We start from the raw sequence: 24,375 nt of genomic DNA on the forward strand, positions 1-24,375 counted from the left end.
TAGGCCTCCTGCCTAAGCAGCCAGTTCTCGGGCCTCTACGCCAGACCATCGCATGTTTTAAGCCCACCTTCCCCTCGAGTGCGCGTTCCCAGGGAGCGCTAGGCCTCAGGAGGCGAGAGGCCCGCGCGGACTTCAAGTCCCAGCAAACTCCGCGGCTCAGGCCGCCTGGAATTGTGACGAAGGCCAGAGGGGCACCCTAGGACTCGTAGTTCTCTCTCCCCTGGCAGGCCGCTTGTGGCTTGCGAGGCTTCCCCTGGTCCCGGCGGCGGGGGCGGACCCTGAGGGCGCCACTTCCGACACCCCGAGCGGGCGTTTTTGACGTCACTGCCGGCGGAGGGGCCGTCCGTCTGGCGGGCGGCGCGCGGGCGCAGGGCCTGGCTGGGCTAGTTCGCGTTCGCTCGCCTCGCTGTGCCGCGCCGCGATGCCTGGGGGGAGCAGCGGGAGCCACGATGGGCACGGGCGGGCGGCGAGCCGCAGGCCGTCGCGGAGGATGGGGCGGGCCCGGCGCGGGCGCCACGAGTCGGGCCTGGGGGGAGACGGGGAGCGGGGAGTGGGCGAGGCGCGGCTGGAGGAGGCGGTGAACCGCTGGGTGCTGAAGTTCTACTTCCACGAGGCCCTGCGGGCCTTTCGGGGCGGCCGGTATGGGGACTTCAGGCAGATCCGGGACATCATGCAGGGTGAGGACCGGGGGGCGGCGTGCTGCAGGCGGGGCGCGCGCAGAGGGGGTGGGGGCGGGGCGCAGCAGCTGTGGAGAATCTCGCGCGGGATCCTGGGGTGGGTGGGGAGGCGTAGCAGCGGGGGGGGGAGGGGAGGGTCGGGCGCAGCAGGTGGTGGATGGGGGGTCGGACCCACATGGTAGGGAGGTGGGGGGGCAGCAGGTGTGGGCTACCCCGCGCAGCATCCCAGGGTAGATGGGGGGTTGGACCCACATTGTAGGGAGGTGGGGGGGCAGCAGGTGTGGGCTACCCCGCGCAGCATCCCAGGGTGGATGGGGGGTTGGACCCACATTGTAGGGAGGTGGGGGGGCAGCAGGTGTGGGCTACCCCGCGCAGCGTCCCAGGGTGGATGGGGGGGGTCGGACCCACAGTGTAGGGAGATGGTGGGGCAGCAGGTGTGGGCCACCCCGCGCAGCATCTCAGGGTGGATGGGGGGGTCGGCACGCAGTATAGTGGGGTCACTGTTGGGGCACAGCAGGTGTGGATAAGCCCTAGTAGCATCCCTGGGTGGATGGTGTGAGGGGAGTGGATGCGTAGTAGCAGGTGTGCACAGCTCCGGGCAGCATTCTGGCCAGAAGGGGAGAAGTTGCAGCAGGTGTGGGCAGCATCCAGGGGAGGGGTGGGAGGGCGGGGCGGACAGCAGCGGGAGGTCTGTGTAGCCTGACCTAGCGGGGGTGGGGGGGTGGGGGGATTGGTTCAAAAGCAGGTGTGGACGGTCTTACATGGCATTGAGGATGGGGCGCGCAGCCACTGAAGGTGTGGATGCCCTGCCCTGCACCCCAGGGGTGGGGGGACACCAGGGCCATCCCCGGACACCCCATTAGCCCAGCGCTGTCTTGTTTTCCAGCTCTACTTGTGCGGCCCTTGGGGAAGGAGCACACCATCTCCCGGCTGCTGCGGATTATGCAGTGTCTATCCCGTATAGAAGAGGGGGAGAACTTGGGTATGGAGAGCTGCTTACTTCTTGGGCTTGTTTGTCTTTTCTGTGAAGTAGTTTATGGTCCTCTTTTAATTTCAGTCATGAGTTAAGTCATCTCAGAGTACTATAGATGTTAAGGTGCGGTATGGGGGGGTTTATATCATTGCTTTTCCTATGCTCCCAGTTTTTAAATTAGATTTTAATCCATCCTCCTGACTCTGGTGTTAGTGATGAAGAAAAACAGACCAAGTTTTTTGTTTTTGTTTTTTAATTAATTTTCAGCTTCACATTTTCTCCCTCCCACCCCTCTCCCTGCCCATGCCTCACCTGAGAAAGCAAGAAGAACAAAACTCATGTTAATCCTGTTGTGTCTTGTCTTCAAAACAAATTCTCCAACTTGGGGGAGAAAATGTCTCAGTCTTCACTATATCACCTGTTGTCAGGTGGTGTAGTGTAATGAAGGTAAACTGAGGCACAAAGTTTGAAGCACCATCAGTTTATTGACAAAGCACGAATTTGCCGATATTAGGCTCTAGCCTCCTCAGATAAGCTAAGACCTCGACTGAGGAATACAGCCTTCTTTTATAGTCAAAAGGAGAAACCTCCAAGAAAAATAGTAATCGTCTTCATAGGCAGCGAAAAATATGATTGGTTACAAAGCCTGTAGCATCATAGGTGACAAAAACAATGTGATTGGTTGGACGTCGGGGAGTAGCAACAACCCTTCCATCCTGCTGTCTGGAAATGCTGATTGATAGAGTCCATCTGCTTGTTAGTGGAGCAAGAGATAAGACTTCCTTATAGGGAGTGATTTACAGGAAAGCTGAACTTATGACCCTAAGAGATAACACATTTCCACTAATTGTCCAAGGACAGCCAGCAGTGTAGAGATTACAGGTTTTCTTCAATTAAAGATGATTTATAGGGAAACTGAACTCTTAAGATAGCAGGCTTCTTTTAATTAAAGTATTGGATAGGGAAACAACTTTTAAATCTAACTTAGAGAAGAAGACTGAACTTTTGGACCTGTGAATTTCTGAACAGAATTTAAAGACAAAGTCAGTTACACAGAATGGTGATAGAGAATAGAATCAATTACAGAATAAAATCAATCAGTGAAACTCAATTTGATTTTCTCAGTAGCATGTTTCATCTTGAGTCCTTAGAAATTACAGTGGGGTATTGTGTTGGTCATATAGTTCCTAAGTCTTTCAAAGTTGAACCAACCAAGTTTATAAGTGTGATCTTAGTTTGCTGTTTTTGAGTACTAGCAAGTGTATGTTCTTAAATGAAATTCAGAATTGCATAACAAACTGACTCTGGCTTCTACCTGAGGGCCAGGGTGAGGTGCATACCTTTGTGTTAAGAAAGTCAGTATGGATTCTGGGATTAACTGGAATCCTTGAGGCATGTGTTTTTGCTATTTCTTTAGTATTAATGGACTCTCACATCATGTTATGACTATATTTTCCAAACAATATGTATTTCTTCTTCCAACAAATTGCTGATTTCCAGCAGTTTTAATTCCATATTTGTTTTCCATATGTGTTTGTTCTGGTTTTTACACAAGCCAGCAATATAACCAGTAAATATGATTTCTTTTAGACATTTTTTTTCCTGCCCTAGCTTTCAGATCCATAAAAAATAGTTGCAAGTGAAAAATCTTTCTCTTTATCCTAGACTGTTCCTTTGATATGGAGGCTGAACTCACACCTCTGGAATCCGCTATCAATGTGCTGGAGACCATTAAAACGGAGTTTACTCTCACAGAGGCAGTGGTAGAATCCAGTAGAAAACTGGTCAAGGAAGCTGTAAGGATCAATTTCTCCTTTCATTTCTTTTTAAAAATATATATATATTTTTGCAAATTGTATTAAGATTTCATAGAGTAGGTGTGTTCAATCTTTTGGAATGGGGTGGAAGAGGCTTATTGTTGGTGTAAAAATGATACACAGCTTCCCCTTTCGCTCCACTCCAGTAGTCACAGGCAGACCCCTCAGTGCCTTGTCCCCTTTCTGAGACCTTGCTTGTCACTGACAAGGAGAGGCCCCGGACATGGCCAAGGTGGTTTGGCTGTGGAGAGGCTGACATTATAGAGGATAGATAGGGTCTAGCTCTTCAGATAAGCTAAGATCTTGACCGAGGGGGACAGCCTTCTTTTATAGACAGAAGCCGCTCGTTCTTGTGCGCAGAATGTTAAGAGAGAAGGAAGGCAGCAAAAAGGGACCGAGGATCTTTGGGACTTGATTATTTTTGTGACCAGGACTTGTTTCCTCAGTGAAGGGAGCTTCCTCTGCCACTTCAATTGGCAGCTTGTTCTGCAGCTTTTGAAGAGTTAGCCTGGGGCCTCATGTTAGTTAAACAGACCTTTCCAGGACTATCCAGGCACTGTGTCACAGGCAGTATTCAAACCCAGCTCTTCTCTACTATGTCAGGCAGCCTCTCAGAATTTGGTTATTCTACAAATCTATTTGGAAATATTGTCATTTTGGCTCCAGTTTTGATAGAGGAGTGCTCTTCTTTTATGACAGTATTATCTGAAATGACATAGTTCCCTGGAGATGCTAGCATAACAAAGGAGGCTGGAGGTGAGCTGATAAGATTGGAATTGGAGAGACTTGGCATAATCTGCCATTAGAATAATAACAGCTATTTACAGTTTTAAGTAAGGTTTTAGGGTTTGCAAAGCACTTTACATATAGTAATTCATTTGATCTTTACAATAACTTTGGAGGTGAGGGTCATATTATCCCTATTTTATATATGAGGAAAATGAAGCTTGAGGGAGTTAGGTGACTTGCCCTATAGTCTCATGGGTAGTCGGAGTCTAGGGTAGGATTTGAATCCAGGTCTTCCTCATTCCCGAGTCCAAGATACTATCTATTATGCCACACTACTGTAGAAACTAGTTAATAGCAGAACAGATGAAGATGGTTGAAGATGACAGCAGTCAAAGATTAGAAACAGGCTGTTTCCAGAAATTGAAATTTTTTTCTTTGGGCAGAGTTCAGGGATGTCAATTTATTAGAGTAGACTTGACCGAGGCTTAGGAATCCATGACGATAGTTGGTTCAATGACAGGTGAGATTCCCAGAGGGGTGAACAACGTGAACCAGAACCAATATTCAGACCCTGTTCTAAAGTAAGCAAGGTCAGGGTTCAGTGAATGGGAAATAACTGGGACTTTGACCTGGTCCTCACCAGTCAAGATAACTGTTCACTGCTCGGGTGAGAAATTTTAGGTACTCTTTGAGCTCGCTCTGCCCATCCTTTCTCCCACCCCTTAAACATTTTTAAAAGCATCTAGATCTGATGAATTTTAACATTCTCCAAAAACCCTAAATAGTCCATCAGAGGGCTCATAGGTAGAAGTTAGACCTGTCTGGGGAGAGAGCAGGGGGATCAGCAGTAGTACTTCTACCTCTTCCCATCTCTGACTGAACTTGTTTTTGTATTCAGTTGGTCCAGAGAGGGCTCTAACTCCTCGGACTGTGGCACAGTAAATCATGGTCTGTTTTCCTTCCAAGTACTCATCTACCTTGTCACCCTCAGAATGTTCTGAGGCTCTGCTGAAGGCTTGCTCTGCCCTCCTCTATTCCCCTGGGGAATACGATTAGAAGAAGGAAGAGCCAGTATACAGTTTTGACTTATCTCCAGGGAAACTTGTTCCTTCTGGCAGTTGGACCATATGGGGCCTCCTTCTAGTACATGACAGCTGCTGCCACCAGGACTGAGACATAGCATGAGCACACACCTTGAAGGAACTTTGTGTCTCTAGAAGGTTCACTTCAAGCCCGCCCAGCCCCCAAGGGCCCTCAGGAAATGGACAGAGCAGCGTGTGTTCGATGTGCCCTACACACCAAGAAATACCTGGAGAGTCAGAAGAGATCTCGGCGGCCAGCAAGTTTAACTCATACCTGACCAAGAGTCCCCTTTACAGCACAGCCACCAAGTGGTCATCTGGCGTCTTGCTGTAGGCAGGGAATCCACCAGTTCTTGAGATAGTCCATTCCATGTTCCGATAGCTCCTGTTACAAAGTTTTTCCTTGAATTCAGCCTGAATTTGCTTTATTGTACCTTCCATTCTGTTGTTTCTAGCTTTGTCCTTGAAGGCCAAACTGAATTAGTCTAATTCTTTTTCCCATGTGGCTCAGATTTAAAGAGAATAATTTTAGATCAAAACAGGGTGGCAGTGAGTCCCGGACTGAAAATGACAGTTTGCCAGTTACTAGGGATATTGAAATAGTTTAGCCTTAGACCTAGGTGAAAAGTAAGAATGGACTAGCAAGGAAAGAGAGTGACTTAAAGGATAGTTGAAGAAATGGGGAGGATGGAACAGACGAATAAAAGAGGAATCTGGAAGAGCCTCATTAAACTTAATCAAATAATATGAAATTGTGTGTGCTTGTAACTAATTTACTCATTCTGGGATAGTTTGTGCTCTAAGATTTCCTTGTAATTTCTGTTGTCATCTATCTGTGCAGTGGACATTGTTGGGGAAAAGGGATGACTGGAGTAAAAAGGGTGTTCTCTTTGGTATAACAAGAAACAGTCAGCTAAGCAAGAGCCTTGGAGCCCCCGTGGGGAGGTTTCTGTTTAGGGATGGCCTGTGGGCTTTGCTCTGGATTTTAATATCTGTTATAGGGATCCAGATTTAACTTTATTTAGAAGTATTCAGCATTGACTCCCTTCCATTTTCCCACTTCATTTTGGGAAAATGTTTTACATCTGGGACTAGAATTTTTCATTATATTTACTTTGATCTTCTCTCTGTTCTTTAATGCTATGTACCCACTCCTTCGGAAGTTGTCCTTTCCCATGTCTAGTCTTAGAGCTGGGGGTGACCTTAGAGGACATCACCTCCAGTCTCTCATCTGTTGCAGGGATCCCCTCTACAGTGTACTGGGTCAAAATTGTCTGTCATTCTTAGGAAAGTAGCTTGGTAACCTGAGGTCAGGGAGGCTTTTTCATGTCCCACAAAGTGTCCTGATGACCTGAACGGCACCAAATGAATGCTTCTACAAGCTGCTGATCACTTTGTCCACATTGGCTTTCTCTCCATAACTACAAGACAGACTTCTCTTTGGTGGGTTTTCTTGGGAGAAGGGGGATATAAAGAGAATGTCTTGCATGTATAAAACATATATTCCTGGGGTAGAGGGGGGAAAAAAGAAAATTAAATATTTCTGAAAAAATGCCGAATGAGAAGCAGTGATGCTTTCTTTTAAGAAATTCGGTCGTGCTATTGAGTGAATAGTCCCTATAGGGAGGATACATAAGTATGTCATGGCCTTCTATGATTAAAATGAACAGATGAGCTAGAGTATAATCTCTGATAAAATGACTCAAGCCCTTTAATTAGGAAATTTAGGACAAATTAAAAATTAAGCAATGATAACTTGCTGGTCACACCTTCTTGTTTATGAGCAGCTGTGGCAAAGAATTTCTTCCTGGAGATAAAATGCCTCTTCCTTAAGATTCCTTTTTTTTTTTCTGTGAGGCAATTGGGGTTGAGTGACTTGCCCAGAGTCACACAGCTAGTGAGTGTAGTGTCTGAGGTCACATTTGAACTCGGGTCCTCCGGACTCCAGGGCAGGTGCTCTATGCACTGTGCCACCTAGCTGTGCGGGTTTCCCCCCCCCCCCCCAAGATTCTTAAAAGAGAAACAGGGCATTTCTTAAAGAGTTGGGAGTGTTTGGGGTGGGGAAGCTAGGAAGGTGTTTTTGTAATGTGCGTCTGAAATATGTACTCTGGTGCCACATGTGCCCTGTACATCTCTGCACATGTTCCCTGCTTGTGTCTGTTCTTAACACTGTGTGTGTGTGTGTGTAGAATAGTATAACTCAGGTTTATGAGGGTTTTATTGCTCTCTTTCTTGCTATACTGCTTCATTAAATATCTTTGCCTTGAAATACATAAATTTTAAGAAGAAGGAAATTCCTTTGTGGGAATTCTGATGGGGGGAGTGTTAACAGTTAAGTTCATAGTACACATTTTTGGAACAAGTCTCTTTCCAAAAAAAAAAAATCTGGAGCCATTTCTACTCTCGCAAGCTACATTATTGCTTGAATACTTAAAAAGAAAATAATAAGATGTTTATGCTCTACAAGAAGCTGCTTCTCAGTATTGGGACCTGGTTATATCAGACATTTCTTTGTACCTACTCTGATCACGAGATTCATTCTGCTGCCATCTGCCTTTTCACCATTTTTGGTTGGTATTTACTTTCCATTCTCTTCCTAAAGTACATCTGGGAACTTAGTAATATTTTCCTTGTTATGGGATTTTTAAATAACCTATTTGGTAACAAGTGGCAATTTAATTTTTTAGTGTATTTTTAGGAGTTATGCTTTATCGTGCTGGGTGTTCGGGGTACTTTTCTGAGAGATGATGGACCATCTCAGAGTATAAATCATGAAGATAATCACCTGCACATTGAATGGTTATTTCCAGAGCTTCTGGATACTGTGTTCCTCTTAGCAGGTAGACCTCAGCCTTCTTAAACTAGTGATTTGCTAGGTTAGCCAACTGAAGCTTGTAACAGAACATCTAATTATAGACCTTTTCAGATACATTGAGTGAAGGGGAAGGAGAGTCTATGTTTGAGAAAAATTGCAACTTCCTTTCACAGTCTTTCTTTCACAGTCTATTCTTATGTAAATGAAAATGAGATTAGAACGGAACACGCATACCTAAGTTAATATTTTCACAAAGTTGTGGAGTTAGAAGAATTGAAAAAGTAGTTTGGGGCAGCTGGGTGGCACAGTGGATAGAGTACTGGCCCTGAGTTCAAATTGGCCTCAGGTGCTTACTAGCTATATACCCTCAGCAAGTCACCCTGATTGCTGCCCCTGTTTCCCCACCCCCAAAAAAGCAACTGTCTTAGAATAGATACCAAGTACAGTGGCAGTATTTGGGTTTTTTTGTTTGTTTTTTAGGCAGTTGGGGTTAAGTGACTTGCCCAGGGTCATACAACTAGTAAGTGGCAAGTGTTTGGTCTGAGGCTGCATTTGAACTCAGATCCTCCTGACTTCAGAGCCAGTGCTCTATCCACTCTACCACCTAGCTGACAGTGGCAGTATTGCTCTTAGTAACTGCTTTCCATAAGTTCCTGTTTTTGGTATTTGAGAAGCAACGGATTCTTTTTTAACTTAGCATCACCTTTGTAGAGTGTGATTGTGTGTACGTACAGTAATCTAATTGTCATTAGTAGTCGTCTTGCTTCATTGACGGCATGTTAGAAGGACCCCAACAAAAAGCTTGTTGGCATCTTTCCAGAAGCAGATTTGACACCATTTTCCTTTTCCCTCATGTAACTGGGCAGTCTAGAGAATATGAATGGTCTGGGTCTTCATAAGTGACATTTCACAAAGCTTTTCCTTCTTTTGGGTTATATACGTGGTAGGGTTGGTGTGTTAGAGGGAAACTCAGTGGTCTTGGAAATGACCAAGCTTCTCTTACTGTTCAATTTGGGGCTCATAAAAATATTCTGTATTAATTTTGAGTTAACAAATTTTTCATGGTCCTATTTCTTTCCTTCATTTTACTGCATTATCCTAAATGCTCTTAATTTTTTATATGCTCACAGCATTTTAAAAAAAAGCTCAAATCCACAGTATTTTACATAATATCTTCCTTTCTCCTAATTCAAAATGAGCCTCAAATATTCTTTTTTAGTTTTATTGACAGAATCATTCTCTATGTACTTAGCACCTATTCTTTGAAACACCTTTGTTTCTGTTAGAACCCATTGGTCCTCTTAGGTTGATGCATGTGGAAACGACCACATGGCATTGGTTCATTTTGTTCTCTGTACAACTGAGGTTGTTCTTTCAGGGTTAGTGTGTTCATAGGGGTTAGGTTAATTTTAAATAAAAATGGCCACAAGTCTTTCCTGAGCCTAACTTGGAGAAGTCTGTGGTCAGTAAGCAACTTTTTGAAACACTAAAGGAACATTTGTGTTCACTACACCAAAGTACAGTAAAAGCTATGGGAACTAAGATAATTTCTTGAAATTGGGAGTGAGCTACCTTGAAACAACCTCCATTGGTGGGAGGAGGGTAGATGATTCCAATTGGCCTTATTGATAATAATGCCATGAATTAGTTTTCTCCTTTCATCCCATTAAAAAAATAAACAGCACTTTGGAAAGATCCTAATGGTTAAAAGTTTAGGGTGGAAGGACCATTCCTTTGTGGATTGGATCAAGTTTGTTTGCTGTGCTCTGGCAATAATCATTAATGTTAAGTCAAGATTCCATTTTATAAGAAATTGAGTGTAATACAAAAAGGCTTTTGAATGGGAGCTTTAATTTCACTTGATTAAAGAGAGTTCACGTGATGTGCTGATTAAATTTGTTACCATTATTATTAAAGCAGTTCAAAGTGAGGATCATTTTTTCCCTTTCTAGGCTGTCATCATTTGTATCAAAAACAAAGAATTTGAAAAGGCTTCAAAAATTTTGAAAAAACATATGTCCAAGGATCCTACAACTCAGGTAAATTCATTCTGGTTTTACCATGACTTGAATCCATCTTTTTTTTTTTTTTAAAGAAACAGATAAAGGGCAGCCCCTCAGCCCAGAAAGTTACTAAATGTAAATGATGGTTCAGTAGCTCCTTAGTAAATGCCTATTACTGCATGCGCTGGAGACATCATGGTACAGTGTGGTTACAGAGCTGTCCGTAGAGCCAGGAATGCTGGCCTCTGATGTATGTCGGCTGTTTGACCCTGGCAAGGGGTGTGCCTTCTGACACTCATCTTCAGAGAAGGTGCAGCCATGCACCTTCTGAAGGACTTTTCTTACTCACTGTTGCCTAAAGCAGTAATATCCCAGGTCTGTTCTGTCTCCGTGCTTATCTCCACTGTGTGTAAAACATGGTGTCGAGGCTAGGGAAGATACAAAGACAAAATGCTGTCCAAAGGCGATGCTGTCCTGTAGGCTCACTTTGGACTTACTTTTCCATATTATAGACTTGCCTCGATTCCCTACTTTCCCTGCCTTTGTCCCTTTTGTAACCAGTGCCTGGATATGGGCGAAAGCTAGTAGGGGTTAGCAGTTTGCTCTGTTTTTGATGTGGTTCAGATGTCAACCACAGAAAGCATTCAGGACAGGGAGGCTTGGTTGAGGGAATGGACAGTATTCTTTGACCAAAAATCCAATGGTGTCATACTTTTTCTTTTAGTACTTGGGATTTGCATTGGCCACATTGCAGATGTTATTATAATGTTATTCTTTCAGATCTCTGTAATTGGGTTTTTCATTTGACATCCATTTTTCATGTTGTAAATAATGGCCTTTCCTTCAGAAATTGAGAAATGATCTGCTGGGCATTATCCGAGAAAGGAACGTCACACATCCTGTGATTCAGAACTTTTCCTATGAGACCTTCCAGCAGAAGATGTTGAGATTCCTGGAGAGCCACATGGATGATGCTGAGCCTTATCTCCTCACGGTATGTAGGTCCTCTCACACAGTGGATTTGGATATCAGGCTTCTAAAGTCATCAGGTGCTTTTTTTTTTCTGTTGTGGATGTTTTGCTGGCTTATGTGGGGAAGTGATTCAGAGGTGTAGCTAGTTCTTTAGGTAAGTGCCCCAGACCTTCTCTACACAGTCTGCTTTTTCTCATTTTGTTGCGTGGAGTGTGTTTGTGGTGCTTAATTAAGTCAAGTGTGATTTACCCCAGTTGACCAGGGTGTTGTGAAAGAGATGAAATTTGAGAGAGGCTTTGGAAGAAGGGAGATAAGAACTTGGTAGATGTGAAATGAGGGTGTTTAAAAGCCTGTGAACCATGGGCTTTTAGGAAGTGTGCAGCCACAAGTAGAAAGCGGCCAAGTCAAGGTTTACTTTGCCAGGGGCAAAGTAAATAGAGTCAAGCATGCAGAGAGAAGTAAAATGCAAAGTGGGAACTTGGAGGACCTTGGAACTCAGAGGAAGATGGCTGTACTTGATAAGGTGGTTGTTTTGAGTATGGATGGAAGTTGAGTCTTTGGGTTGCAGATTTTTACTAGCTTTTTGAAATCATATTTTTAAAAATCTATTACAGTGACCCAATGTGGCTGATTTGTAGATCACATGGCCAAGGTATTTTTAATTATCTTCTTAACTGGTTTGAAATGTTAATAGAGCTGGCATCAGCAAATTCCTCTGATAACCCTTCCCCTCCTGCCACCACCTCTACTCCTGTTAATCTTCTATGTATCTGGATAGCTAGAATAAAGTAATCAAGATTCATAGCCATTTTTACACTATTGGTGAAATGTGGGTAGGATGTTACCAATATAGGTAGGTTTTTCTTTTCTTGTAAATCAATACCCTTTATAGATAAATGGACCCGAAATTTTAAGGCCAAGTTACTTTGTACTAATGGAAAATAATTAAGGCTAGACGGAGGTAGAGGAAGCCATGTTAGAGTTAGAGCAGGGGTAGCCAACCTAAGGCTTTGACATTACCTGCATAGGTAATACAAGGGTGAAGATAAAGAAACTTCCAACAAAGAAAACATAAATTACCGTAAAGCTAAAATACCCTATATATGTCCACACATAGACCCAATAGTTTCCCCTTCCCCAATAAAACACATTCCAGATTTCATATAAAAATAAATAAATGGATGAATGATTTACATATTTGTCAGCTCCACTCAAACCCTCCCCAGGAAACATTGTGGCCCTTTGACACTTGCGAATTCTGACTCCTATCTTGGGTTAGGTTGACTACCCCTGAGTTAGAGACTCTTCATTAGGGCATGGTTGGAAATATGGAGAGGAGAGGCAGAGCCAACAGACGTGGAACAAGAGCCTATAGGATTTGGCAACCAAGAGTGAAGAACATTTGAAATATAAACCTGAAGTGTGAAGGTAATTAACACTACTGAAATCAGATCCCCTTTCCTAGTATCAGAACAGCTGTTTTTACATAGTTTTTAAAATTGTGAGCTCTTTTTGTCACTATTACTTTGTTTTGTGAAGGGAAAACATAAATTTGGGAGATATCTTGGAACAACTCTTCTTTTTTTCCCCACTACGGACTTTAAGTTTTTCAAGTGAACTCTCTCCATAAGGAGAGTGTTGATTGTTATCAAATAGGGAATTAATGGAACCCTGTAGAGTCCTTTCTAATTATAGTCTCTTGCCTTCCAAGATCGCAAAGAGGGCTTTAAAGTCTGAGGCGTCGTCATCGTCTTCGACATCATCATCATCATCATCGTCTGCGTCGTCTGCTCCTCCCGCTGCTGCTGCCACCACAGCTAGCTCGTCTGCTGTGGCCGCCGTGGCTCCGGCTCCCCCTGCCAGTGCCACAGCCGAGGCTGCTGCTGTTGCTAGTGTGGATGAAGGCCCTGGGAATATGAAGGAAGACAAACAGCCAGCCCTGGAGCCCGGGGAGAAGCCACTCAAAGAGCCCATGAGGTGGGGGAACATTTCCCTTGGAATGAAATGTCTGTGAAATGGTGGCAATTGGAAGTGCAGGCTTCTTGACCCAGCAAGATTATTCCTTCTAGAATAGCTTAATTAACAAATTACTTCTGGGAATGAACCTCTTCTCTTCTTAGAGGAGGCAGGGTGAGGCCCCTTAGAGTGAAGTGATTTGCTCAAAGTCACATGACTAGTTTAGTTGGAAAAAGAGGTTTAAAACCCAAGCCTTCTGGTCCCTTCTTGCTTTTTCTGCCCTCCCATGCTACTTCTCTGATCTCCAAAGAGGGCAGAAGTTCAATTGTATAAACTCCCTGATGAAATCAGTTGAACAGACTTAAGCATGTGTCACCCCAGGTTCACATAAGTCAAATAGCATTCAGTGTTTTTAACGTAAATCTCATTAGAGTTAAATTGGCACACAAATTCCAGTCATTTTTCTTGTGGTCTCCGCTATAAAGGAGAAGGAGCAGGAAGGGAAATTCTGGAAAGAAGACTACCCTACAAATGTTATAGTCACCCTTCTTCTCTCTCCATTTGAAAGAAAGCCTCGATTTTGTGATTAGCTACGGAGGTGTTCAGATCCTTTCTTGAACATGTTTAGATCTCAGCCAAATGACTTTGTCCGGTTTGCAGCATCACAGCTTGGGGAGGATGTTGATGTTTGGGTTGGGAGACTAGCAGGGATCCATGACACTGACCTTGGGCTGTCAAAGTATTTTTCTTTTTATTTTTAGACAGTTGTCTGAAAGTCCTTCCACATTTGGGATTTCGACTCTGAAAAGAGCTTTTAGGAGCCTTTCTGATTCACAAGACCCTGAAGCGGCTTTCACTAAATTGGACCAGAAGGATGTTATAGTTCCCAGTCCAGTGTCCCCTTCAGCAGCCCTCAGAAACAAGAGACAGAGACAAGACGAAAGTTCACCCTCAGAGTCTACAGATAACTCTGAACTGCAGCCCCAGAACAAGTGTATGACAATAAGCAGATTGGTTTTGGAGCAAGACAGCCAGGGCAGTGAGCAGAGTGATAGCCCGGACTCCTCCCAAGAGACCATTGTGTCTTCAGCCTCCAACTCCACAGTCCTGAAGCTACACAATCAGCCCCTCACTGGGGAGAAGAGTCATAAGTACGAAGATGGTCTTTGCCGTCCGTGGTTGGTTGGTTGTCCTAGTGTGGTTATCGCTTTAGTAGATGAAGCAGCCCAGTTAAACTAAGTCATGAAAAACTTGGTGTTAAACCGCTGCTAGAGCAGAACTCAGAAATGGGGGCCCAGGAGGTGTCCGAGGGCGGGAAAGAGAATGGAAGCGTTCCCCAGCTGGTTTCTCCCTGATTTCATTTTAGTGAGCTAGCTAGGGCTGTTCATTTCAGACTGTTTCATGTTAAGGCAGATTGTTTTAAGGAGACTGTGTTACATTTCTTTTTTTTCCCCTCAAGAAAGAGAACCCTTGTAGTCCCTTGCTTGTTGTGTATATTTGAGGCTCTTGGTCTTTCGACAGATAGTGAATAATGAGCAGTGCCTTGCCCCCCTAGCCTGGCATCTAATGACTTTCACAATTTTCCCCAGATGCCCTTCCAGCTTGAGTGTGTCCCACTGCTCTATACTCACCTTTTGTGCTGCTAAACTTGACTTGGTCTCCCTCTCTGGAACATCTCAGACCTTGTAGGTGTCTCTGTTTTTGCTCATGCAGTTCCCTCTGGATGAACTGACCACCCCATCTTTGGATTCCACAGCTGTGCACATGGGCAAAAAAAGAAACTCTGCCCATCCTTCAAAACCCTGTTCAGATCCCACCTTTTCCTTTGAAAGCTTTCTTAAAGATAGCTCTCAGTGAAAGTGAATTCTCCTCCTGAACTTCATTTACTGAATACTGTTTTCCCTTGATTGTGGTTTACATAAAACTTTAAATGTCATAAAAAGTGGTGTTATTGTTCAGTGTATATTTTTCCTTTCAGGGAGATCTCATTTTTAGGGTGTGACCTATTTTGGGGGCTTGCCTTGTAGCTATTGGTATATATATGGCCTATTTACCTATTGGACTATACATTCCTATATGTCATAATTCTTAAAAGATGTCTTAGGATTCTTGGTATCTTTTACAACAATAGTGTCAAACTCAAATAGAAACAAATCCCTGCCCCCACATGTTGACTTAGAAAACTACTAATTCACATGCTGTGTTGTATTGCATTTTTATTTGTTTTGTTAAACATTTCCTAATTACATATTAATTGGGTTCCTGAGCATTGGGAGCTTCGTGGCATGTTTGACTCCCCTGCTCTTTAGCACCCATTGCAGAAATGTGCCCATATTAGAGCCTCAATGTGTTTGTTAAATGGATGTAAAAAAGTGTGACACGATTCCTATCTTCAAGTTCATTGTCTGCTTAGAGGCACCAGACATAGGTGAGAAGTGGATGACAGTACAAGGGTGAAATAAGACATAAGAAAAACCCAGAAGCTGTCCCACAGCAGTGTACACATGCCAGATGACTGGTGTAGCCAGTAAGTTAATAAGAGGGAGCGCCAACTGGAGGTGAGATTGGTCAGGGAGGGAAAGGGGGGCTTTCGAAGAATTGCAGCATTTGAGAGTCGGAAGGGGCCTCAGCAGCTACCTGCCTCTGCTTGAAGACCTCCAGGGAGACAGAGGGAGCCAGCTATTCACGTCAGCCCGATCCACAGTTTTCATGGAGCCCAAATTACTCCTGGTTCTACCTTCTAGTGTCAAACAGAACACAGCTAATCTCTCTTCCATTGCAGCCCTTCAAGTACTTGAGTATCACTGTCCTGTTCCTCTAAGTTTTCTCTTATCCAGTGGTCATAGGCCTGGTTCCTTTGACCAGTCCTCATGTGACATGGGCCCAAGGCCCTTCGCCAGCCTTGTTCCTCTTCTCTGGATACTCCTTAACCTGAAGGGAACACGACTCCAGATGCAGGTTGACCATGGGAGAGATGCTGTGACTGTCACATTTCCCTTCTTGGAAGTGACGCCTTTCAAGGCAGCCCAAATAGCATTAACTTTTTTGGCTGAGGAAATATCACAGTGCTGGCACAGATTGAGCTTGGAGCCCACTAAAACCCTCAGATTGTTTTTTTAGACCGCCTTCTAATCATGCCTCCCTCATTAGAAGTGATGAAGTGGATTCTCTTTTGTCATCCAAGTACGAGACTGCCCTGCTCCTAACTGAATTTCATCTTTTAAGATTCAGTCCAGTGACCTAGCCCATCAAGATCTTCTTGGATTCTGGTTCTACCATCCAGTGTGCGATGATTCCCAGCTCGGTGTTATCTCCCAAGTTAGAGCAAAGGGCTGAGTGCAGATCTCTGGTGTAACCTATTGGAGACCTGCCACGTTGACACTAAACAGTCACTATTGAGTCCGGCTGTCTGACCATTGCTGAATTCATCTAATTGTGTTAACTGCCTAATCCACAGGACTAGCATGAGTTAAATTATGAAATTAAAGCTTTGCTAGAACCTACATTCAGCTAGATCTGTAGTATTCCTCTGCTAGTAATCCTGCCAGAGAAGAACATTAGGTTACCTTGGCGTGTTTGACCCCTTCTTGATGAAGCCATACCTCAAATGAACTAGTTCTTGAAGGGTCAAGGGAATGAGATGGAAAAGCATTATTTTAACTGAGAAATTACATAAGCAAATATATTCAGGTCGGAATCTACATGGTGTATTTTAGAGATGATGATCTGACCATCATAAATGCTAGTAGTTTAAACTAAACTGCATTAAAATAATAGGTCCTAGTTAATATGGCAGTGCTCAAAGGCCAAGTGGTCCGTACCCTGTTTGATCAAAAGTGCCCTCTGTGCCACACCAAAGAAGTGGTTATCTAGCATTTGTGGAAGGCCTGAGGGATGGGGAACCTAGTGTATCCCAAGGCAGGCCACTCCACTTCAGGATAGCTGTGACTGTCAGGAAGCTTTTCCTTGCATCAGGCCTAAACTTTCCTCTTTTCAGCTTCCTCCTAGTGTTCCTAATCCTGCCCTTCTGGAGTTAATCAGAACTCGTCTGATCCCCTTCCACATGACAACCCTTCAGAGCCTTCAGAGCTATCATGTCATCCATGAAGCTTCTCTTTCTTGTCCAGGCTAAGAAATCTCTTGACCCTTTTTCCAGTCCTCCAGACCAGGCCTGTCATCATCCTGGTCACCCTCCTCTTGATTCTCCACAGCTTTCCTAAAACATGGCACCCAGTGTTATGGATGTAGTTTGACCAGGGCAGAGGACAGGAACTCTGGCTTCCCTCTTCTGATCATTCCTTCTCAATGGAGCAATGATATCCTATTTGTTTTCTTGGCTGCTATGTTACACCTTTGACTCATTAAGCTCACAGTCCATTAAAAAAACAACAAAAGCCAGATCTTTGTTTTCCAGAGAAACTGCTTCCTAGCCATTCTTCCCAAATCTTGTGAATTTGTATAAATACTTGTTGATTTATGAAGTTGATTTTTCTGAACCCAAGTGTAAGACTATTTTTATCCTTAGTAAATTTCTTATTAGATTGAACCCAACATTCTGGTCTGTTGATCTTCCATAAATCCTGATTCTCTCAAAGTTTTGTTTCAGCTACCCATGAGAATTACTTGATCCAAATCACTGATAAAAATATTAAACAGCACAGGGCCAAATGCAGTTCTGGGGAACCCTCCACTAAAGCTCTTTTAACTTGATATCGAATGATTAATGAGATAGGACCCATTCCAAATCTATAGGTAGGTGGATACCATTCGTAGTAAGTATAGTATTACCAGAACTTTCACATTGTCCACGAAAGAGCATGAGAAACTTTGTCAAGGTCTTGGCATGTTCTAGATACACCACTGTCTCCAGCATCCTGTGCTTCAAAAAATCTAGATTAACATTAGCATTCTCTTGATCTACCAATCTATTCAGAAAGCACAGTAGGTTAGTCTGGCATGACCTATTTTTGGTGAAGCCATGCTAGCTTGAGGTTACTGATTTTTTTTCCCAGATGTTCACCAGGCACTCCTCCAGCGATAAATTTAAGGATCCTACCAGGAAATTAAGTTCACTGACCTCATTTATAGCCTCTGTTTCTCCCCTCCTTGAAATGTGGGACATTATGCTGTAGATCTGCAGTGTCTTCTGTTGTCTATGCGTGTTCAAAGACAACAGACTGACTTTACAATCACATCCACTTAGTTGCTAGAAAAACTTTTTTGAAAACTTAGGTGTTTTTAAAAGCCTGTGTGCTTTTAAAGCAGGCAAATAGCCAACAAGCTAAAAGTATGATTTTTGAGGGTTTAAGCCATGTTTTGAAAGATGGGTGGTATTGGGCTATGCGAGCTGGGAAAGAGCCTTGTCAAAGGGAACAGCATAAGTAAAAACTGCCAATGACTTCCGTATAAAGCATCAACATTTCCATTTGGTGTGGGCCACTCCTACCTAACTAGTTCCGATTGTTTTCATGTTTGTTTTGTAAAAAGCATCAAATCTTTTTGTTAAGGCAAACTGGTTTGTTCTTTTGTTTGCTTTTCTTTATTTTCAAAGCAGCTGTGGCTGATTTAATTAATAGTTAATTACTGACTACTTAGCAAAATACACTCAAGTCCTTATGAGATGTTACCACCAAATGTTATTTTTCTTTGAGCATCCCTTCTTAAGTTGAACCGTACTCTTAAACAGGGTTCTCAGGTCTATATAGTAGGTCTAGTTTCTGGAACTCTGCGCATTTCAGAGCATGCTTTCAGTCTCTGATTTAAGTGGGAATGCTGCATGATCTTAACAAATACTAGGTTAGAGGCCCCACTACTGAGTTGAGCTACAGCTGACCAGGGAGAGACTTTAACTATAACCTCTGAATTGTGGGTACTCAGTGCTTTATTTTGGGGACATTGTGGAAGAGTAATCTCTTAAGGCTTTGATGGACGCATGTCATGGTGATTTGTGTTTATTTTTTACCATGTCATTTTGATGCCCTTAATATACTCCCTTTGAAATCCATGAATGTTTGTATAACTTGCATAGGGGATAGCTTTCTCTTTATTTAGGCTTGTTCACTATGTTATATCCACATGTATTTTTGGTCTCTCCCTCAGAGTTCACAGAGACAAATGGAACAGCTCCAATGGGCTTGAAGAAAAAGACACCTGGTTGGAGGAGGAGGAGCTCTTTCATGTCCAGGGTACGTCTGCAAAATCACATATAAGTGCTCTCGTGGCGGGGGTGGGGGCAGTGCCACACATGCATGCATGTGTGCAACTGACATGTCTCTATATACACATATTACTTGTTCATGCATGAAGGACACATGCTTAGATACAAAATACAAGCTGGCACAGGTGAACATTCCACCACATGCTTCTCCAAATAATTTTTAAAGTGTTTTAAGAAATTACTGACACCTCTGACTTTCATCTTCACTTCTGACTTGCATCCTATCTCTTATTCTGTGAGCTTACCTTAGAGTCAGGTCTCTCATTTGCTGTAAAATTCACAGTGAAGACTGTTCAAGCAGCACTTCCTTAGCAATTGTGTTTTTTATAACTTCTAAATAAAAATGTGCTACTTCAATTTCCTCATGGTATTCTGTTAATTGATGGTTTTGGAATATGCATTTGTTTGATAGAAATGATCAACCTGACATTATTAAAAAGGGCAAATGGGATTATCCATCTCTGATGTGAAAGGGAGATTTCTTCTTTTTGACTCCCAGGATCAACAGCAATGCCTCTTGCATAATTAATATAAAATATTATAGCCTTTGTGCCAGAGTCTCCCTTCTAGGTTCCTTCCTACAGCCTGCTGATTTGTGTAGGGAGCTGCAGCATGTAATTCTGAGGTATCTTTATATTCATTCATTTGGCCAGCAAGCCTTTGTTATGTGGCTGCCATGTGCTCTCTGCTGGACCAAAGAGAGACAGCCCCTGCCTGGAGGTGGGAAACACAGTACACAGACATAAGTAAATAAGCATTAATACACAAAGCAAATACATAATATTATTTAAGTTGTAAGCACTTATTTTTCAATGAACAAGCATTCACTTGCTCTTCCTCTGCACTTCTCCCCATTGAAGAAAAGCCAAAGCTCTTGCAATACAGATGTGTGGCTGATCAGAACAAGCCCAGCTGCCACTCCTGGGGAGCAGGGGGCCAGGGCTTTCTGCACATCAGCTCCCGCTCCTTCTTTGTCAGCAGGTGGGCAGCGTGCTTCCTCATCATCTTTGCCGGCTTAGCATTGACTGGCCAGAGTTTTAAAGTCTTTCAGAGCTGTCTATGCCTAGAGTATTTTTACTCTGTATAAATCATTCTCCTGCTTCTGTTCACATCATTCTGCATCAATTCATATGAGTCTTCTCAGGTTTCTCTGAAAACATCCCCTTGGTCATTTCTTACAGCCCAGCCATGCTCCATTCCATTTATATACCATCTCTCGTCAAGCCATTCTCCAGCTGATGGGAATGCCTTTAGTTTCCAGTTCTTTGCCACCACAAAAAGAGCTGCTCTAAATTTTTTATACGTATAGGTTCTCTTCTTTCTTTGATTTCTTTGGGCCACACACCCACTAGTGGTATTGCTGGGTCAAAGGGTATGCAGTGTAGTAACTTTGAGGGCATGGTTGCAGATTGTTTTAAGGAGCGGGTGGTCCAGTCCACAGACTCCCGTTAGTGCTTCTAACAAGTGAAGAGAAGGTACCTTGTGAAGGGGCTGGCACCTGAAAATTTGGATGCCAGATTCTCTGATGTGCAAGTGAGATGGGAGAGCATTCCAGGTGTGCAGGACAGGGGTGTGTTCCCATATCAAGGTGGTCAGCACACACCGATCCATTAACATGAAGATGAGTGTTAAAAAGCCTGACATTTTTGGAGGGAAAAAAACGAACTCTTACAAGAATTGTGGCAGAAACTAACCTCAAGTGGTGTCCCTTTTCTTCCAGTGTTTACAAATGTTGATTTGAGCCGAGGACCCCTTTTTGTTCTCTTTGGGCTCTCTAGTCTGTCTCATGGCTTTGGTTGGTGGTGTGATTGTACAGTGAAAGCTAGGGCTAAATAAGCGTCCTTTTTGTTTTGCAGCAGGATCGGATGGAAACAACAGCTCAGCCCCTGGAGCCAAAAAGCAGGTAATGTTGACTCTAGAGTCTTCCCTTTCAAAGAGAACTGTGGAAGAGCTTGCCCCCGGAGCGGGGTGGGCTGGGAGGGATCTTCTCTGGTTGGGTGTAAAGAGGATGAAGGGAAAGGGAACGTATCTGCAAACTGTAGTGTTTGATCATTGGAAACTTCTTTTTGGGAAGAAGAAATGGCCTGTCTCAGATGAGTGTAACCAAAGGGGCAGGTGTTCTTCCAGAGAAAAATCAAGGGTCAGAACCTTGCCTTGGATTTTCTGAATCGGGTGTTTTGCATAGTGCGGGCAAAGAGCCAGCACTTCATAAATGTTTATTGATTAACCAGGTCTTGAGCCAGAAGGGATGGCGTACACTTCACGGGTCACAGAAAGCTCAGCATGAGGTGTGGGGTTTTTTGTTTGTTTTTGACTTTTAAAATTATAGGAAGTAGAACTGCTTAAATTTGGGGGAGGTTTGTGGCAGCACTTCAGCTTTTACTGATGGCTTGTTTCTTAAATGGAGAAAGGATGTTTAGAAGGCGGATATGTTGTTGGAAAGTGATTTTTAAATAAATAATAACTGAAACTTATGATGCCAATAATAATTTAACTGTGCCTTTAAAATTCCATGGTACTGAAATCTTTTAAAAGGATTATACCATTTGACCTTCCTTAGTAGTTTCAGATTCTTCTCTCTAGACTTTTTCTCTTTGGTGCTCTGGGTATCCTGTTCTTGGGATTTCTCAGAGGACAGGGTGTGATAAGTCTCTTTTGGTTTTCTCTTGCAGAAATGGACTGTGCAAGAGAGTGAGTGGGTCAAGGCTGGAGTGAAAAAATATGGGGAAGGAAACTGGGCTGCTATTTCCAAAAATTTCCCCTTTGTTAACCGAACAGCTGTGATGATCAAGGACCGTTGGCGGACCATGAAGAAACTGGGAATGAACTGAAAACTTCTTTTATTTTCTCAGAATTAATAGGGGCATGTCTTCAAATAATAGCCCTCTATTCCATGCTTTCTTTCAGAAGTTGGGCTGGGGTGATGAGAGTTCTGGGCAGCCTGCTTCTTTGGTTGGGAAGGTCCTTGTTGTTTTTTGCGCTATCAGAAAGCATTTGGAGTTGAGAAGGAGGAGAGCTCCAGCCCAGCCTTCTTGGCAGGAATGACTGAGGTACACACTTTGGGGGGGACCAGGAGGCAGGCAGCTTCCATGTTCTCACGTGGCTTAAATCGAACTGACACCCCCCGCTGGTCAGTAGAAACAGCCCCCAGGCAGAGTTTTAGCAGAAGCCGGGGTAGAAGCCTGCTCCATCGTGAGCCCAGGTGGAGGAGAGCTGTGTCTGTCTGGAAGAAGAGTCTTCACCAGTTGGGACCCCCAGCGGGCCTCTAAGCTGCTGGCATGTCGGTTCTTCTCTTTTCTGGGCCAGAGAGGCAACTTTGAGCCTCGATTCCCACGTGGCTGAACTGGTGTGGGGGCTTTCCCTTTTGTAAAATTGTGTGTTGTAAGTGAGCTTAGTGTTTGCCCTTCTGCCTGGACTCTGGAAGCTTTAAAGAAGCCTGAATCTAGCCCTTAGTTCTGTTCTTAGTTTGTGAAACGTTTGCAGCTGCTTGACGCCCTCATTGTGCTTGTAAAGGGTGGTGTATCGTCGCGTTGCGCAGCAGCTCCTCACGCCTTCTGGTTCCTTCCATATTGTTTGTGCTTGCTGTCTGTCTCAGACACCCTTGAGGAAAGGCCTGATGGTCTCTTTTTAGCCACAACTTTCAGTAAAATGTTTTCTGTAATCTTTTTTTTTTAAAAGATGAATACTAATTATTGTCCATTACTTGTAGCATTCTTCATTAAAATACTGTTTCCCTCACAATTCTATGTAGATGTTCAATAATAGCATTTGATGTGGTTAAGAAACAAGGGGCTGGTATGAAATGATGAACCTTCAAAATATGCTTTCTGCGGTTTATGCCTCTCAAGGACCCAGGAACATACCTTTTCTCACCTGCAGGTTTATGCAGGAAAGGAACATACATAAGTTAACTTCATTTATGTAGAGGCAAGGGTCTTACCCTTGGCTCATACTCTGGGGTCTTACCAACAAGTTTAAAAGTAGGAGGGAACTCTCCCTAACCTCTTCTCATTATGAGTAGATTCAGTTCTCAGAACGCATTATTTGAGCCCCATCTAATTATCCTGCTCAGATTTAACTAAATCTCTTGGTTTTTTAAATCAGCTAACTCAAACATTTTAAAATGGAAGAGATAATCAGCTCTCATTCTCTGGCTTCCCATGGGGGTGTATTTTCTATGCACAGGCGGGGCAGGCCTTGCTTTTGGCCAAAGTGTGTTTGCCATTTAACAAGAACATTTAAAAACGTTTTTATTAAGTATTTACTATGTCAGCAAGTATGTGCCAGGCACTGTACTAACTAGCAGTCCATGCTCTCAGGGAGCTCAAAATCGGATGAAAGAGACAGTGCAGAAAAGGACACTTTAGCTAAAACTTGAAGGAAGTCAAGTGGTAGAGATGCGAGAGACCTAGGGAAAATTAACACATGCAAGGAAGCCAGGTGTCACTGGATCACAGAGTCCATGAGAGGAGTCATGTGTAAGAAGACTGGCAAAGGTAGGAGGGGACTGGGTTATGAAGGGCTACCAAATTTTTAAAAGAGAGACTTTTCCCTCTGGGACCTTACAGCCTACTGGGGATAGATTACACGTGTTGTACAAATAGGCAACTACAAAGTCATTTCAGGAGAGGGCACTGACCAAGGGAGTCTGAGTGGCGTCTTAGAGCCAGACGTTGTGAAAGGTAGTGGTGGGAAGGATGTACATTCTAGGCAAGGCCTGCAGCTTGCATAAAAACCTCGGCAAGGAAAAGGTCCACTTGCTCAAATCCTGTATTTCTAGAGTCACCGTTCTTTTAAATAGAAGAGGTACTTGTGCTTTGACGGTGAAAATGCTGGAGTTCACATGAGGGCTGGAGAAAGCCGACTAATATTAGTGACCGAAGCTGAGAAATTAGCAGATCAAGGCTGTAAACTGTGGTTTTAGGTATCAGGATGTGCAGGTATGGGCATTTAGCTTCTGGCTTTACACATGGAAACCTTTGGTAAGCAATATAGGTGTGGTATCTCATATACTTACCCACCCTAACCAGTGATAATACATCATGGATTGTCACAGACATCAAGCATCTTGCCTTTAAAACTGGTGCAACTGGTGTTGCCTGCAGAGTTCTCTCATTTTCTGCCTAGCAGTGGG

At 43.6% G+C, this 24,375-nt stretch overlaps 1 protein-coding gene across 2 annotated transcripts; it reads left to right on the plus strand.

Moving 5' to 3' along the window:
- Window positions 1-316: 316 nt before the first annotated feature.
- On the plus strand, window positions 317-22,982 carry TERF2 (telomeric repeat binding factor 2). 2 transcript variants are annotated; one of them, XM_020989082.2, is made up of 10 exons: window positions 317-677; window positions 1,564-1,659; window positions 3,316-3,446; window positions 10,046-10,132; window positions 10,944-11,090; window positions 12,780-13,045; window positions 13,786-14,175; window positions 19,124-19,209; window positions 21,098-21,144; window positions 21,914-22,982. In XM_020989082.2, the coding sequence occupies exons 1-10, from the start codon at window positions 422-424 to the stop codon at window positions 22,070-22,072; spliced, it is 1,665 nt and encodes a 554-aa protein (XP_020844741.1). In that variant the 5' UTR covers window positions 317-421; the 3' UTR covers window positions 22,073-22,982. The 2 variants fall into 2 exon arrangements, with proteins under 2 accessions (XP_020844741.1, XP_020844742.1); XM_020989083.2 differs by having other exon boundaries at window positions 21,101-21,144.
- Window positions 22,983-24,375: the final 1,393 nt, after the last annotated feature.

Source organism: Phascolarctos cinereus, unplaced genomic scaffold, assembly GCF_003287225.1.
Source record: "Phascolarctos cinereus isolate Bilbo 61053 unplaced genomic scaffold, phaCin_HiC Scaffold_2;HRSCAF=192, whole genome shotgun sequence".
Classification (NCBI taxonomy): Eukaryota; Metazoa; Chordata; class Mammalia; order Diprotodontia; family Phascolarctidae; genus Phascolarctos; species Phascolarctos cinereus.